The 13,806-nt window shown below is 54.6% G+C and overlaps 1 protein-coding gene and 1 pseudogene across 3 annotated transcripts; one reads left to right on the forward strand and one right to left on the reverse strand.

Annotated features, from left to right (window-relative positions):
- Positions 1–611: 611 nt before the first annotated feature.
- Positions 612–13,806, forward strand: TRIB3 (tribbles pseudokinase 3). 3 transcript variants are annotated; one of them, XM_036323064.1, is made up of 5 exons: positions 612–838; positions 3,085–3,205; positions 4,552–4,842; positions 9,711–10,003; positions 12,473–13,806. In XM_036323064.1, the coding sequence occupies exons 3-5, from the start codon at positions 4,552–4,554 to the stop codon at positions 12,963–12,965; spliced, it is 1,077 nt and encodes a 358-aa protein (XP_036178957.1). In that variant the 5' UTR covers positions 612–838; positions 3,085–3,205; the 3' UTR covers positions 12,966–13,806. The 3 variants fall into 3 exon arrangements, with proteins under 3 accessions (XP_036178957.1, XP_036178958.1, XP_036178959.1); XM_036323066.1 differs by lacking the exon at positions 612–838 and adding an exon at positions 1,951–2,790; XM_036323065.1 differs by lacking the exon at positions 3,085–3,205.
- Positions 8,164–8,938, reverse strand: LOC118663436 (annotated as a pseudogene).

Consider the following 13,806-nt stretch of genomic DNA (forward strand, 5'->3'; position numbering starts at 1 on the left):
CTCTTAGGCAGGCTGGTTTTAGGGTGCTTGCTCTTAACCACTGGGCTGCACTGCTCTTAGCAAATGAATGCTGCGAAGCCCACCCAACAGCAGGCCTCCCCAGGGCACTACACTGGCCCTTCTGAGCCCGAATCAGCTCCTGTAAGTCTGGTTTTTGCAAGTTCCTGGGCTGCTTTCCCACAGCTGAGCCTCGAGCTGCACCTTAGTACAAGTGGGAATACTCGAGCTGCCTGCTGCCACGGGTTCTCCAAAGGTTTAAGAATGCAACGGTGGGAACGTGCCTGTTAACGGGAAGCGCCCGGGACACTATCACGGTTTGCTCTTTTTCTCCTCAGCACCATCCTGAGAAGGAAAGACATTTTCTCCCATTTCACAGAGGGGGAAACTGAGGCTCAGAAAAGCAGAATGCGTTTTCCCAGATGATAGGGAGAATCCGTGGCTGGTGTCTACACTCAAACTTGGGGCGCGGGGCGGGAAGGGAAAGGGCTGGCGGCGAGACACCCCTAGAGGGCCCGAGAGGCGAGGTGCCCTGGCGGGTGAGGGTGTGGCCGGGGCGGGGCGCGCTCGGGCACGACCCCGAGGGGCGGAGCGCCGGGGATGGTGCAATACCGGGCCGGAGCGCATCAGGCGGCGGCTGATTAGCTCAGGTTTGCATCACCCGGGCCAGAGCCGGAGCCTGGGCGCCCCGTGTCCCCGAGAAACTTGCGTCGGAAGCGGCGGCGGCTCCGCACCCGTGAGGCCGTGGGGGGTCGAGGCCAGAGCTCCCACGGACCCCGAGCTCGGCCGCAGCGGAGCTCAGAGACTCTGAGCTCGGGCTCCTGTGCTGCACGAGGACAAGGTACCGGCGGAGGGCCAGGGGCGGGTAGGTTGGAGGGGCCACAGGTTGGAGGGGCCACCGGTTGGAGGGCGGCCCGGGAGCCTCCGGGCCGCCGCATGTTACACACACGCGCGCACGAGCACCCCCACGCGCGCACCCCCACGCGCGCGAACCCCTACACACACACACACGAACACACACACACACACACCCCGTTTAACAAACCCGCCGTCGGAGGTGGGGGCCGACCTGGGCCGTGTGTTCCCGCCGGGTCTCCGGTAACGCGGCCCCGCCGGGCTTGGGGTCGCCCGGTGTCAACTGTGTCCCGGGGCGGAGGGGGCCGGGCACTGAGCTGTCGGGGTGGCGCCCCGAGAGGTGTGGGCTGTGTGTGTTGGGTGATGTGGGGCGTGAGAGCCGTGTGGTTCGGTGCAGGCGGTCGTGTGTAAAGGACTGTGGGGGGCCTTGGGGGACCGGACGACTGTGTGCAGGGTCTGTCACTGTGGGGGTGTCTGTGGGGTCTGCGTGGGGATGTGTCTCGGGGCTCTGTGTCTCCATGGACGGTGCGAGCTGCGAGGATGGCCGAGCACCTGGTGGCAGGTGCTGGCTGTGCGGGGGACGCGGCTGGGCAGGGCTGGGCGCCTCGGGGGCAGGGGACCTGTGGAGGGCCCGTGGGAGCGCGGATGCCGCGCGCGGACCGGGACCCGGGTGGGTGCGGGGCGGCCGCCACAGGTCTCCGGTGCGGCTCCGGGTTCACACGCTGCATGTGCTCGCGTGTGCTTTGCTCCTGCAGAAGGTGTGCATTGTACCTACAGGCTGGGAGGGGGAGGCGAGGTGCGCCCCTTCCCCCAACCCTGGGGCCCAGCCTCCTTCCCTTGGCCTCATCCCTTCCAGGTCTCCGCGCGGCCTCTCGGTTGCCGATGAACCTTCTGTCCCGGGACACCCGAGCCTCCGCTTCCGCTCCCAAGGGAGGAGCCTGGCTCCGGCTGGGCGAGGCCAGGGCCTGCCTCCAGCCAGACCTGGGGGTGGGAGGACCGGGGCTGGGATGCCTCCAGCCAGACCTGGGGGTGGGAGGACCGGGGCTGGGATGCCTCCAGCCAGACCTGGGGGTGGGAGGGCCGGGGCGGGGATGTCGGACTGTGTGTGGCTTGTTGGTATCCGTCGTGCGGACGTGAATGCGATCGGTGGGAGAGCTCTGTGTGAGTGTAGGTGCGCGCTTGCCCGTGGAGGGAGACTGTGTCACCTAAGGCTGTGTGTGCCCCTCTCTGCTGTGGATGTGTGTCTGGGCTGGCTGGCTCGGACAAAGTGTGTTTTTGAGGGGCACGGGCACACCTGTCTGCCCTGATGTTTAAGTGTGTGTTTGGTGTGACCTGCCCTTTTCCCCCTCCCGGGCTGTCAGGGATTAGGTGCTGCCCCACCCTACAGTGGAGGTCCCTCAGTGTTGCCTGCCAATTCCCTTGTTCGTCTATAGACTCAGATACCGCCCCACGGGGCTCTGAGGCATGGATAGGGCCCAATAAGCCTGGGGTGCTGATACAGCCCCCGGAGAACACTCCCTGTGTCTCTGAGTCCCAGGCACAAGCATCTACACAGCCAGGGATCCCCTTGCTTGACTCAGAAAAACCTGTGAAGTAAGGAGTGTCGTCCTAGCCTCATCCCTAGGGAGATTTCTGAGGCCCCCAAGGTAGTACTTAAGCCATCTTCATCTATGAATAATAGTAATAATAATAATAATAATAATACTGTAGTGACTACTTCCTGATACCTATTGTGTAACAGGGCCATACTACCCTATTTGTGTTTTAATTTCTTCCCACAAAAATCCTATGAGCCTTGCAGTCTGTGAGGCAACTGAGGTGCAGGAAGGTTGAAGACCTTGCCCAGGGCTACCCAGCCGGGAAGGGTCGGGGAATATTTGATGAGTGCCACCCCCAGCTGCATTCTTACCAAGACAGGATTACGGCCTTTTACTCAAGGTGGGGGCTCCCTCCCTCCCTCCCTCCCTCCCAAGGCGGCCCATGCACCAGCGAGTAGCATGATTGGAGGGTGGGTGTCAGTCCGAGAATTGACTCTGAGTGATGTTTCCCCATGAATCGTGCCTCAAACTGTTGGGAAGGTCTTTAATCAGGCCGAAGTCTCTCTCCCGCTCACACCTTATACCTGGGCCTCCTTGTCCCACATCTGGACTCTGAGTGGGTGGGGAGATGGGTTCTAGAGAGAACCTATCTGCCTGACATGCCATTGCCTGTTCCTCCACCCCCCGCACACAGCAACACAGCTGCAAGGCTGGTGACTTCCTCTGCCTTCAAATGAATGAACTCTTGGGGCCTGTGAGAGACCTCCCCGCCCTGTCTCACTTCTCACCTCATGATGCAACTGAGCTGACAGCGGGTGAGCTCTGTGTGTGGACGCTGTGATTCTGGTAGCCCTCGGGCCATCAGGCAGTCATAAAGTTCACAATTGAAAAAAAAGAAATCCACTCATCAGTTCTGAAATACTCAAGCAATAAATGAACATAGAATGTTTATTTTAAAATATTGAAATAAAAAATTCACTTGCCTCCTGACCAAATCCCTTCCTCTTCTAGAAGTTTCCCAGGAGGCCAAGAGCTGCTGTGCAGCCAGTTAAACCTGGGTCCTTCCAGACTTTTCCCTGTGCATTTCCACCGCTATCGCTGTGTAAACATGGAGAGACATCGTAGTATATGCTGCTAGGTTTTTACATAAATGAGGTCATCTTAGGTGTATTGTTCGGCAGCTCGCTTTGCTCACGTGACAGTATATCCATTCCAGAGTATTCAGTCATACGTACCTACCTCATCCATTCATCATTCTTCCTCCCTCCTCCCCATGCCTCCCACCCCTTTCTCCTTCTCATGGGTACCAGCTGCCTACCCTCTAATACTCAATAGATGCCATGCAAAGTCTCTCTTTCTTCCTCTCATTAACTACCAAATCCATCTTTCCACTTTGCTTTTGTGTTTCACTTAATAAATCACTTAGGAGACCTTTTCAATTAGCAATAAAGAGTTGCCTCAATCGTTTAAATGGGTACAATTGTTCCGTGTATCGATGACATATAATTTATGTAATCAGGACCCTAATGATTGTCTCTATTACATGGGCTACAGGAATAGCCTTGTACTTGTATCATTACCTTAGTATGGAGAGTTTCCTGGTCCCTTTTCAGAATGGTATAGTATTTCGCTATGGCTGTGTCATGATGTTTTAACCAGCCCCCTACTACTGGACATTTGGGGGTGTTTTCTGCCTTTTGCTCTTAGAACAAGGCTCTGATTAATTTACATATTTAATTTGGGGGTATTTTTAAAAATATATTTTTATTGATTTCAGAGAGGAAGAGAGAGGGTGAGAGAGATACAAATATCAAAAATGAGAGAGAATCATTGATTGGCTGCCTCCTGCACACCCTACACTGGGGACTGAGCCCACAACCCAGGCATGTGCCCTTGACTGGAGTTCAAACCTGGGACCCTTCAGTCTGCAGGCCGGTGCTCTATCCACTGAGCCAAACCAGCTAAGGCTAATTTTGGGGTATTTTAATTGGAGGATAAATCCCAGAAGTGAGGCACCCAGTCAAGGGTGCATGCTGTTGTCAGTGTAGTGCACACTGCCAAGTCACCCTCTGTGTGAGTTGTGCCAGTGTGCCCTCCCATCAGGGGGAGAGAGGAGCCCCCAGGCAGCCTCACTTTGGTGCCTTTCTCTCCTTCTTTCTAGATGCGAGCCACTCCTCTGGCAGCTCCTACGGGTAGTCCCTCCAGGAAGAAGCAGTTGAAGTTGGATGATGACCTAGACACGGAGTGTCCCTCCCAGAAGCAAGCTCGAAGTGGACCTCAGCCCAGGCTGCCCCCCTGCCCTCTGCCCCTGAGCCCACCCCCTGCTCCAGTCCGTGCCCCTGCTGTGACCACTGCCTCCCGGCTTGGGCCCTATGTCCTCCTGGAACCGGAGGAGGGTGGCCGGGCCTACCGGGCCCTGCACTGCCCCACAGGCACCGAATACACCTGCCAGGTAAGTGCCCCTAGGGGCCCTCCTCCAGCATCACAGGGGCCTGGAAAGAGCCTTGGCTGCAGAGGATTGTCAGGCCTGAGGGATCCGTGTATGCATTTCGTCCTGTGTTTATTGGGAGCAGCTAGTGAGCCCCCCAACTCTCTGTCAAGCCCCAGGCTGGACTGTGACCAGAGAAGTAAACCAGATGGTCCCAGCCCTGGGGAATTCATAGCTTAGGTCCCCATAATGGATACAGGTTGCAGGGGTGGAGCTTACTGACCATGACAGCAGAGGGGAAAAGCCTCTAATGTATTCAAGGGTGTGGGGAGCCGGCACGGCCATGGCATACTCAGCCCCAGGGCGCCTTATGTGCCATGCCAGCTCAGCCTGGTTCAGTGACCCTGAGTGGGGGTGGTGAAAGGCTTAGAAAAGACAGACCAGAGAATGAAAGCTGGGTCTCGGTGGGACGCTGCCCCTCTGATGGACAGCGCCGGCGCCCACAAGCCGTGTCTTTATTTTATAGCAGATGCCACAAGGCAGAGTAAGGGCGTGACCAAGATGTTTACAACATTCTTGTGGGTTTCACTCCCACTCCACTACATGCACCTGAGCTCTATCACTCAGGCACGTGGGGCCACGCGTCCGGATCACAGGTTCAAGCTCACAGCTATAGCTGTTGGCTAATTGTGCTGGGAGGGCTCTGCCCTCCACGCTGGGACTTGCACGTGGCCATGAGAGGACTGTGCCCTCTCAGTAGTCCAAGGCTTGAACCTGTTCAAAACACTCTGGCCGCGCCCCACACAAAGGGGTGTCAGAAAAGACCGAGGAGTTAGCTAGGGAGAAGCAGGAAAAGGGAGATCCGGGCAGGGAAACAGCTGTACAGAGAGGCCTAGAGGAGGGAGAGCATGGCGCTTCCGGGAGTTAACAGGACTTCACCATGGCCGAGTGGAGAGGGTGTGCAGCCAGGGGCAGGAGATAGGGGCTGGCAGCCACTGGGCATGACTGCACTAGAAAGGACCTCCTGTGGGAAGCCATGGAAGACATTTGCACAAGAGAAGGATGAAATAGAGTAGGCATCAGAACTCCTGGGATCCTGGAGGCCATGGGACCTAACCTATGGCCATTTTACAGATACAGACTGAGGTCAAGAGAGGAGAAGGGTCATGCATGCATCCACATAACATTGGGCCTGGCTTCCTAGGGCAAGGTCCAGGGTTCTAGGCCGAAATCAGGAACCAGGCAGGACCAAGGCCCCACGAGGGTCAGGCCCACACAAGACATTGGCAGGTCACAGCCCAAAGAGAGATGAGGAAGTCTAAAATGGGTGTTTACTGTGCACCAGGGCTGTGTTGATTGCTTAGTGTGCGTAATTTCTTCTAATCTTCACACAGTCTATGAGGTAGGTACTGTTATTGGGCCCATTTATAGATAAAGGACACCGGGGCTCAAAAGGATGCGGTTACTTGCCACATCCCAGAGCCAGGAGGTGTCAGAGCTGAGATTGGGCCCTGTCAGGCTGAGCCCAGAGCCCATGCTGGGACAAGTGGTTCGGACACAAGCAGAGCAGATTTGCTCCCGGTGGGCAGGGGTATGGAAGATAGGGGAGACCCAGGCACATAAGGGAGGGGGAGAAGGGGGCCTGGGTCCCCTTGGGAATGAACAAGAAGCAAAAGGACCTAAGCCTCCAACTGGGAGCAGCAGCAGCACCTGGCTCCAGCTCCTGCTGATGGGGGTGCAGTGGACAGGGGGACAGATCTGGACAAGTGGTCCATCATCAGCTTTATCAGGGCTCTGAGCTGCCTGGTGCCGCTCCCTGGTGCTCCGCCCCAGATACTCTAAGGGGCCCCTGAACTCTGGGTTCTTTCCTGTTCCCACTGGGGAGGAAGCCCATGCTGAGGGGAGTGACTAAAGCGAGCTGGAACCAGAGCCGCGCGCTTTCATATGGCCCCAATTATTTAGAAACATCTAGGGGAGTCTGCAGGGATTGCTTGTCCCCACAGCAGCAGGAACTGTGAGGGCTGACCTGTCATTGACTGTATCCTGTCAATCCCACATGCTTAGGGTCGTTTGGTCAGGGTGTAGATTGTAGAAAGACCAACAACCTGCCTTTGTAGATTGTGGTCTAATTCATTAATTGAACAAACCAGTGAGCACCTGCGAGCACCATGCTGTAGTTCAAAAACAGACCAAGTTCTGCTGAGGTTCCATCCAGCGGAGGTTCTAGTGAGGGGCTTGGACAGTGAACAAGGAAATGCGAGTAATGTATGTCAGGTGACCCTAGGTGCTATGGAGCTGGCAGGGAGGGGAACCGGGAGGGTAGCAGGTGCAGGTGATTTTAGGTAGGGAAGTCTGGGAAGACCTCTTTGAGGAGGTGACATCTGAGTAGTGACTTGTGTGGGTTGGGGGAGCTGGCCCCAGGGGTAGCCGGCCCCATGAGCAGCTTTAGGGAAGAGCATCTGGCGGCGGAAAGGCAAGTGCAAATGCACAGAGGCAGGGATGTGCTCCCCCCAACTTTTAAAAAAAGTCTCTGTGGGTTATTTCCTCCATGCCCCTCAACTTTATTTTTTAAGGCATATGCTTGCATTTTATTCCTGGTGGATTAAATATGTGTGTACTTTACTTTTACTTTCTGTGTGGCATAGTTAAAATAACATGCAAAGGGATTAAAGTCAGGCGAACCAAAGGGAGTACACCAGCTTGGCCGCTGACCGGCTGTATGACTTCCAACAAGTCACCTTCTTCTCTGAACGTCGGAGGCTTCCATATCATGTCCTTAAAGCCAACAAGCTGAGCTGCTCTCACCACATGCTTCCCTCCCCCTCCCCTTCCTCCCCACCCTATCCGATCCCAGCCGCCCTGACCTTTGGTTGTGTTCCTAGAGCTGATCTAGCTCATTTTTGCCTCAGGGCCTTTGCACTGTCTGGACTCCCCTCCCCTCCCCCCCCTCCCCCCGCCCCCCCCAAATCTGGAAAACATATCCCATGGGCATTTCTGAATCATTCAGGCCACTTCCTCAGAGTCCATTTAGGACCACACTTTTTTTTTTTAATATATTTTATTGATTTTTCACAGAGAGGAAGGGAGAGAGATAGAAAGTTAGAAACATCGATGAGAGAGAAACATCGATCAGCTGCCTCCTGCACATCTCCCACTGGGGATGTGCCCGCAACCCAGGCACATGCCCTTGACCGGAATCGAACCCGGGACCTCTCAGTCCGCAGGCCGACGCTCTATCCACTGAGCCAAACCGGTTTCGGCCCACACTTTCTAATAGAGGTGCCCCCTTCTAAGTTATTCTGTATCCCAGCACCTTTCTTTTTTTCTTTTCTTTTTTTTTTTTTTATCAGCACAGAAGTCTTTTTTATTTTTTCCCCACTTATCATGCCATGATTTCATAGGGAATGGGTTCCAGCAGCTCAGGCTCCTTCCATTTGTTCTCACAAATTGTTCTTCTCTGGGTGGAGCAGGCTGACGCTTCAGGTGAACCCAGGTACCTTTCTCTTTGGCTTCCTTCATTTTCTGGTCATTTCCCTTCACATGTTTCAGGAAGCTATCTTGGCTCTTAGAGTGCTTAATATGCTCAATACGTACATTAATTCTCTTGGCAAGAATCTTGCCCTAGCCCTAACCGGTTTGGCTCAGTGGAGGGAGCGTCAGCCGGCGGACTGAAGGGTCGCAGGTTCGATTCCGGTCAAGGGCATGTACCTTGGTTGTGGGCACATCCCCAGTAGGGGGTGTGCAGGAGGCAGCTGATCGATGTTTCTCGCTCATGGATGTTTCTAACTCTCTATCCCTTCCCCTTCCTCTCTGTAAAAAATCAATGAAAATATATTTAAAAAAAAAAAAGAACCTTGCCCTTAACTTGCTTGTTCACAACAATGCCCATTGCATGCTGGGTGACCCTGTAGACTCTTCCAGTTTTGCCATGGTGACATTTGTGGGGTGTTCCTTTTTGAACAGTGCCCATTCCCTTGATGTCCACAATATCAATAGATTCGCATGTATGTGGCCAAAGGAACAACCCCATGTTTTCTAAAAGGCCTAGAGAACATATAGTGGGTGCCTCTCCTCTTTCCCTTTGTGTTAGTCATTTTGGCGAATTACTGGAAGATGGCGGTTCTGCTCCGAGCACCTTTCTTGGTTCCTTTGCAACACTTACCAGAATTGCGTTGATTGCTTAGTGTGCATAAATATGTCGCTCTGGGGCCTATTTACTGCATCCTGTATTGGATGGGCACCAGGAGGGCAGGGACCATGGCTGTGAGTCAAGTTAGATGCCCAGTGGCTGGCACAGGTAGGAATGCAAGAAAGGGTGGGCGGTGTGAATTCTAGAGAATGGAAGCTCTGAGGACGATGATAATGGGCATAAAGCTACTTCTCCATCATCTGCTCTTTTGGATTCCCCTGCTTTCTGGCTTATTTTTGTTTGGGTTACCTATTCTTTTGCTTTTCTTGTTAAAAAAATATTTTTTATTGATTTCGGAGAGGAAGGGAGAAGGAGAGAGAAACATCAATGATGAGAGAGAATCACTGATCGACTGCCTCCTGCATGTCTCCTGCATGGGGATTAAACCTGCAACCTGGGCATGTGCCATTGCCAGGAATCGAACCATGACCTCCTGGTTCATAGGCTGACGCTCAACCACTGAGCAACACTGGCTGGGCTCTGTTATTTTTTCAGTTCTCTTAGGTTTAAGAACATATAAGGTGGCAGTTAAGAACACTTGGCTGTGTGGCCTCTTGGCTTTCTCAGGGTTGAGTGTCTTGCTGCAGGAGCGCTTGGTACACTGCCTGGCACCCACTAGTATGTAAGGGACAGGTGACTGTTTCCAAGGTCAGCCTGGGCTCCACGCGGTCCCCCCTGTGCTCATGCCATGCTCCGCCCACAGGTGTACCCAGTCTGCGAGAGCCTGAAGGTGCTAGAGCCCTACTCGCGGCTGCCTGCCCACAAGCACGTGGCGCGGCCCGCGGAGGTCCTGGCGGGCGCACACCACCTTTACGCCCTCTTCCCGCGGCCCCGTGGGGACATGCACAGCCTGGTGCGCCGCCGCCGCCGCCTGCCCGAGCCCGAGGCCGCCAGGCTCTTTTGCCAGATGGCCGCCGCCGTGGCGCACTGTCACCAGCACGGTCTGGTCCTGCGAGACCTCAAGCTGCGACGCTTTGTCTTCACCGACTGTGAGAGGTGAGTGTGGCAGCAGAGGAGGCGCCCAGGAGGTGGGCCCTAACGGGAAACCAAGGCTCAGGAAGGCCAAGTAGCCAACACAGACTGTGGAGAAGCCTGCACAGCACCACTGCCCGGTCCAGGGGAGAAGGGGACCCAGTCCTGCGGGAAGCCCCTTGGGGTGGAGCGCTGCCTTTGTGGTTAATCCTCACCGGAGCATATTTTTCCATCAATTTTTAGAGACAGTGGAGGGGGAGAGACTGAGAGAGAGGAACATCGATGTGAGAGAAACACGTCAACTGGCTGCCTCCCGCACGCGCCTCAACCAGGGCCCTTGACCAGAACTGAACCCTGGACTCCTCAGTCTGTGGGCCGATGCTCTATCCACTGCGTCACACCGGCCAGGGCAGCGCTGCCTTTGTGATAGTAGCGACAGTGATGAAGAGCATCGCTGCTCTGCCTGACGTGGCCTGGATCCTGGTAAACAGGAGGTGGCCACCGTGACTGTCCCCACAGGGCAGGCAAGGAAACCGAGACCCAGCGAGGTCAGTAGCCCAAGACCGACAGCTGAATAAATACTAAGCTGGGATCTGAACCCAGACATGACTCCCGAGCCAGGGCCCTAGCTCCCTCTGAGCATGAGAGGTGGGAGGCCCGGCTGGGTGGCTTGCCGTCTCTGGGTGGCCCAGTGTCTCCGGACCTCCGTTTCCCGATTGGTAGGGGAAAGGCTGGATTGTCAAGATGCCGCCAGGATTTCAAGGTCACACACAGCTCAGGGCCACAGCCAAAATGCACCCTGAGCTTCCCGCACAGGAGCCTTTTCCTCTAAAACTGAAAATCAGTGATTTTTGGAAGGGGGACAGAAAGGGACCTGGCACCCTGACCCCACCCCAGATCCTGGGAGTATGCAGGGTGTCAGCTCACCCAGCCACAGGTGCACATGCACATGCACATGCACACCCATTAGAACACAGATTTCATTTCAAGATATTTTTGGGAGGAGAGTGACCCCATTGGATTTTTTAAAAACTTTATATTCAAATACTTTTAGACTTTTAGAAAAGTTGCAAAAACAGTTCAAAGAGGTCCCATGTTTTCTTCACCATTTCTTCTGAAGTTAAAATATCTTACCTGACCATAGTATAACTACCAAAGCCAAAACATTAACCTTGGCTTCGTACTACTAACTAAACCACAGGTTTCCCCCGTTTCCCCCTATGCCCTTGTGTCCGGGATTCCATTCCGGCCCAACCCTGCATTCGCCAGTCAGGCCTCCTCCGTGCCCTCCATGCTGACGGATCCTCCGGCTTTTCTGTTCTTTCTTGACCTGGATACTTTTGAAGAGAACCAGTCAGTCGTTGTGTAGCACGCCCCTCCATTAGAGTTCAGCTGGCGTTTTTCTCGCGGTTAAGTTGAGGTGCTACATCTTTGGCATGAATACCACAGAAGCCCTGGCGGGGTGGTTCAGTTGGCTGGAGCGTCGTCCCATACACCAAAAGGTTACGAGTTCGATTTTTGGTCAGGGCACAAAAACCTAGGTTTCGGGTTTGATCCCTGATCGATGTTTCTCTCTCTCCCTTCCTCTCCCCCACCCCTGTCCCCCTTCCTTCTTTTCTCTGTAAAATCAATAAGCATATCCTCAGGTGAGGATAAAAAAAGTGATAGGTCCTTCTCAGTGCATGATATCAGGAAGTGCATGATGCTGATATTAACATCGATCATTGGTTAGGGTGGTGTCTGCCAAGTTCCCATTTTACCCTTTGTAATTAACAAACGCCTTGAGTAATACCTCGTCATTAATAAGTACCTCGAGGCGCTTTGAAATTATGTGTGTTCTCCTCAGAGTTCCACCCACTAATTTTAGCAGCCATCTACCTTCCCTGTAGCGAGTGTAGCAGTTACACTGTGATGTTTGTCTAAGGGTGATTTTCTAGTTCCTTCTACAGTTTATACTAAAAATGTATAAAATGTAGAATCCTTGTTCGGCTGCCTCCTGCGCGCCCCCTACTGGGGATCGAGCCCAAAACCCATTTTAATATTTTAAAATGCCTTTAATAAGAAGTGCAATGTAAAATTTTTAAGCTAATGCACAACTTCAAATCATTTTGAACTTAAGGGTGGGTACAACACCCCCAGATCTCCCAGAGGTGAGAAAGTGCTTCTTTCTTTTTTCAAGGAAATAGCTTGAGAAACACTATTGGTAGTGTTGCTAGGAGAAGGGCAGTGGAGTCAGACAAACCTGGACTCAAATCCTGATTCTACTTAAGGAAAAAAAAAAAAGAAAAAAAAATTATATATATATTTGATTTCAGAGAGGAAGGGAGAGGGAAAGAGATAGAAACATCAATGATGAGAGAGAATCATTGATCGGTTACCTCCTGCACGCCTCCTACTGGGGATCGAGCCCGAAACCTGAGACCGTTGAGTCGGGTGGGGTGGGGGCGTGGGGGTTCCAGCAGGGGCTGACCCGCTGCCCTCTCCCTGCCACAGGACCAAGCTGGTGCTGGAGAACCTGGAGGACGCCTGCGTGCTGACTGGGCCGGACGACTCCCTGTGGGACAAGCACGCGTGCCCGGCCTATGTGGGACCCGAGATCCTCAGCTCGCGGGCATCCTACTCGGGCAAGGCGGCGGACGTCTGGAGCCTGGGCGTGGCGCTCTTCACCATGCTGGCCGGCCACTACCCCTTCCAGGACTCGGAGCCTGCCCTGCTTTTTGGCAAGATCCGCAGGGGGACCTACGCCCTGCCCCGGGGCCTCTCCGCCCCGGCCCGCTGCCTGGTCCGCTGCCTGCTCCGCCGGGAGCCAGCTGAGCGTCTCACAGCCTCGGGGATCCTGCTGCACCCCTGGCTGCGAGAGAACCTGACCCCCTCAGTCCCATCCCGAGCCCACCTCTGGGAGGCTGACCAGGTGGTCCCCGAAGGGCCAGGGCTGGAGGAAGTTGAGGCAGAGGAGGGAGAAAGGGAAGTGGGCCTATATGGCTAGGACTACCCTACCCGACTCTCAGCTGTGAACTGTGGATTGAGTTTGGGACGTACCCAAGCTCTCTCCTGCCTCTTTGACCCGAGATAAACCCTAAGTGCCTTGTAGGAGGGAGAAAAGAGGAGGCATGTTGAAGGGTGCTTCAGGCACGCCTGTGTGGTTCACACACCTGTTGGGAGCTCACCGTATGCCTTGTTCCAGGTGCTGAGAACACAGCTGTGAACAAGAGACAGAACTCCTGCTCACAGGGCTGTCAGTCCTTTGCCATCCCCACAGGCCAGTGTCTGCACTGGGCTGGGTACAACCAGTGCAGGTGGCGGCGTCCACTCGTGCTGGCACCCCCCACTGCTGTCCCGGACAGTCCCTTTCACAACCCACCCAGCTGCCTTCGTACGTTGCACCTCTGAGAAAGGGTAGCGTCCTGTGCCAAAGCCTTCAGGCCTCTCCCCTGCACCTGAGGCCCAGAGCCCAGGCCCTGCTGCGAATTCCGCCCCAGCAGCTGTGTCCTCTTGGTCAGAGGATCCTCTGTCCAGGCCTGAGCCAAGGGTCTGGGCTGGAAGATCAAGAGTCCAAACTGTGAGGCGGGTCCTCATCCAGCTCAAGGAGTGGTTGGGAATGAGGGTCCAGGCCTGTCCGCCTCAGCAGCTGTGACCTGAGCCGCTGACTGGAGTTGGGGGACAGGATTAGGTGGGGTCTGCCCCTGGCCTCCTGGAAAGTCCTAAGTCCAGGTCTGGGGACACTTGGGGTCCAGAACCCCACATCAGCACTATAGGTTTTGGATGCTCCGAGTATATATTTTTACCTTGTGCCTAATAAAGGAGTTCTGGAATACTTTTATTTCTCC

Source organism: Myotis myotis, unplaced genomic scaffold (assembly GCF_014108235.1).
Source record: "Myotis myotis isolate mMyoMyo1 unplaced genomic scaffold, mMyoMyo1.p scaffold_m19_p_9, whole genome shotgun sequence".
NCBI classification, from domain to species: domain Eukaryota; kingdom Metazoa; phylum Chordata; class Mammalia; order Chiroptera; family Vespertilionidae; genus Myotis; species Myotis myotis.